This window comes from Pygoscelis adeliae, unplaced genomic scaffold (assembly GCF_000699105.1).
Source record: "Pygoscelis adeliae isolate BGI_AS28 unplaced genomic scaffold, ASM69910v1 Scaffold436, whole genome shotgun sequence".
NCBI lineage: Eukaryota > Metazoa > Chordata > Aves > Sphenisciformes > Spheniscidae > Pygoscelis > Pygoscelis adeliae.
Genome location: NW_008825051.1, coordinates 1,306,494 through 1,308,634, shown reverse-complemented (window position 1 = coordinate 1,308,634; position 2,141 = coordinate 1,306,494). Strand labels below are relative to the sequence as shown.

The following is a 2,141-nucleotide window of genomic DNA, read 5'->3' as shown; positions in this document are numbered from 1 at the left end:
TGGCACATACTGAGGCCAGGAATTGCACTGGTATAACTACAAGAAAAGGTTATATTTGCAGGAGGATGGTAAATGTCCGATGTTTAATAACACAACATACACCCCAAAACAACAATGCTGCAGCTGTGCATGTCTGGTATCATTCTGACCTTTCAAGGCTCCAGAGTTTGACAGACCCATCAGCCGCACACGAGGCCAGGTTAACGTCTTTCTTGTCTAGGGAGACCGTGGCTTTGGGATGGAAGACTATTGCTCCTACGTTGGTGTTATGTCCTTAGGAGAAAGGAAAATCACAATTCATAATCTGCCACATGATCTTGGCCAGTTCTTCAGAAAAACAGCGTTTCTTTGTTACTAATTAGTCAGGTACCAGTGAACACTTCCACTGTGTCCTGCCATGTCGGGTGAAGTTGCACCGTAACTACCAGACACAGCTGTCCTGCAAACAGCTAAACTGCAACTCCAGTAGCAGCCACTGAAGAGTATCAAACACCAAGGTTTGTAACCCTCAAAATGCAATGAAAATTCAACATATGATCACGAGATTTGTCCTCACATTTGTATTTAGTCAAAGTTGTGACCACTGTCCAAAGAACCTCACTGCTCTTAAGTGGCCTGGCCAAAAACGCTAATACTGGGCTCAAAATATCTCAAACCAGGTTTTGAAAGAAAACAAGAACATCATTCAGAAACAGAAACAACAAACTCAGCTCTTGGCTCTAAGAGAAAGGCCAGGACTTCCTCTTGATTATGAGACACATGCCCATGCTCCGCAAGCCTGAGCACTGCTCTCAGAGTAAAATCTGCCCAAAGAACACTACATTTTTAATCACAAAGTAATTCAGATATGGGAACTCAACCCGGAGAGGAACAGAAGAACTAAGCAAAGAGTCTCAGTGAAAGTTCCTCTTACCTCGTAAGGTGTGAACAAGGTTGCAGTCAGGCACGGACCAGAGCTTGCACAATCCGCTCCTGTTGAAGACAAGAAACAGAGATCAGAGTAGACAGGAACGTCGAAGAAGAGATCAAACACAGAGCTTCAAAACCACCCTGGGGGGTTCTGCAATGGATAAAATACTAATACACTTTGGGCAACCAGCCATAGGGACTAACGGAATCAGACTGAAATCCCCGCAAAGCTCTAAAACGGGGTGAAGAGAGAGTTCAGAGTACAAAGAAAAAGCATTTCTGAACTCCCATGATTCATAGGCCTCCAACAACATCCCCCTCCGTCACTCCTGCTGTGCCCCCCTGGCCCCTAAAGCAAGTGCTGTAAAAGAAAACTTACCAACAGGCCGTAGCGAGGAGTTTGGAATTGGGGCTGAAGTGGCAGTAGGACAGTGGGCGATCATCTCCAATCTGACTACAGAAGTTATTCAAGGACTGTAACGGAATACAAAGAAAACAATAAATGAGTCAAGTACAAACGACTTAGGGAAAGCCCCGGCCAAAGACTGAGGTGAAGGAGGCAAATGTACGCAGGAGGAGGCAGAGGCCTTTGGAAAGTCACTTTCAAAGGGAGGAGCTACCTCGGAGCCACTCCAGCTCCAAGCAGGAGGGCCACCGAGAGCCAGCCTGACCGCTGTAAGCTAGCACGGCCCCGGGGCACAGTTTAGCTCTCAACACACCACCCATGGTACTTGCCACTGATAACCCCGCAGGCCTGCTTTGCGGCTACGGTTTTGACAGAGAACTTACTGTAGTTTTGGCCTCTTTCTACAACTCATCCAATGAATACGACCAGAAAGACTAGGGCAAGCAGTGTGGTGCACTCAGGGGAGAAGCAAATCCTCTGGCAGCTAAAGCCTCTGGGTGTAAATAGGATTAGAGTGGCAGCACACTGTGTGCTTGAGCCATTCTGTTCGGTTAAGCTGGGAATCTGACTTAACATGCTCGAAAAGGGCATCTCAGAGTCACCTAAAACATGTTTTGCATTACTGTGTTAGTTATTATTTCCCTTGGTTTTAAGCACTAGTGACCACTGTACAGGAAGAGGAAAGTGAGCAGCCCCTTCCTAGCCAGCTAAACCTGCGACAAAGCCAGGAATAAATTCCTTTAGCTTCACAGGCTAGTGGCAAGGCAACGCAGGGATGTCTCTTCATCCCTCTGCCACGCAAGGGGACAACTAAAGTACATCTCTC

The 2,141-nt window shown here is 46.9% G+C and overlaps 1 protein-coding gene across 1 annotated transcript in view; it reads right to left on the bottom strand.

Annotated features, from left to right (window-relative positions):
* The window catches only part of PRPF4 (pre-mRNA processing factor 4), a 12,671-nt gene that overhangs the window by 3,444 nt on the left and 7,086 nt on the right, over positions 1 to 2,141 (bottom strand). The window contains exons 9-11 of the mRNA XM_009326388.1: positions 1,289 to 1,383; positions 914 to 972; positions 150 to 273 (exon numbers count right to left, since the gene is read on the bottom strand). Of these exons, the coding sequence (XP_009324663.1) occupies positions 150 to 273; positions 914 to 972; positions 1,289 to 1,383 (278 nt within the window). The remainder of the gene's footprint in view (positions 1 to 149; positions 274 to 913; positions 973 to 1,288; positions 1,384 to 2,141) is intronic.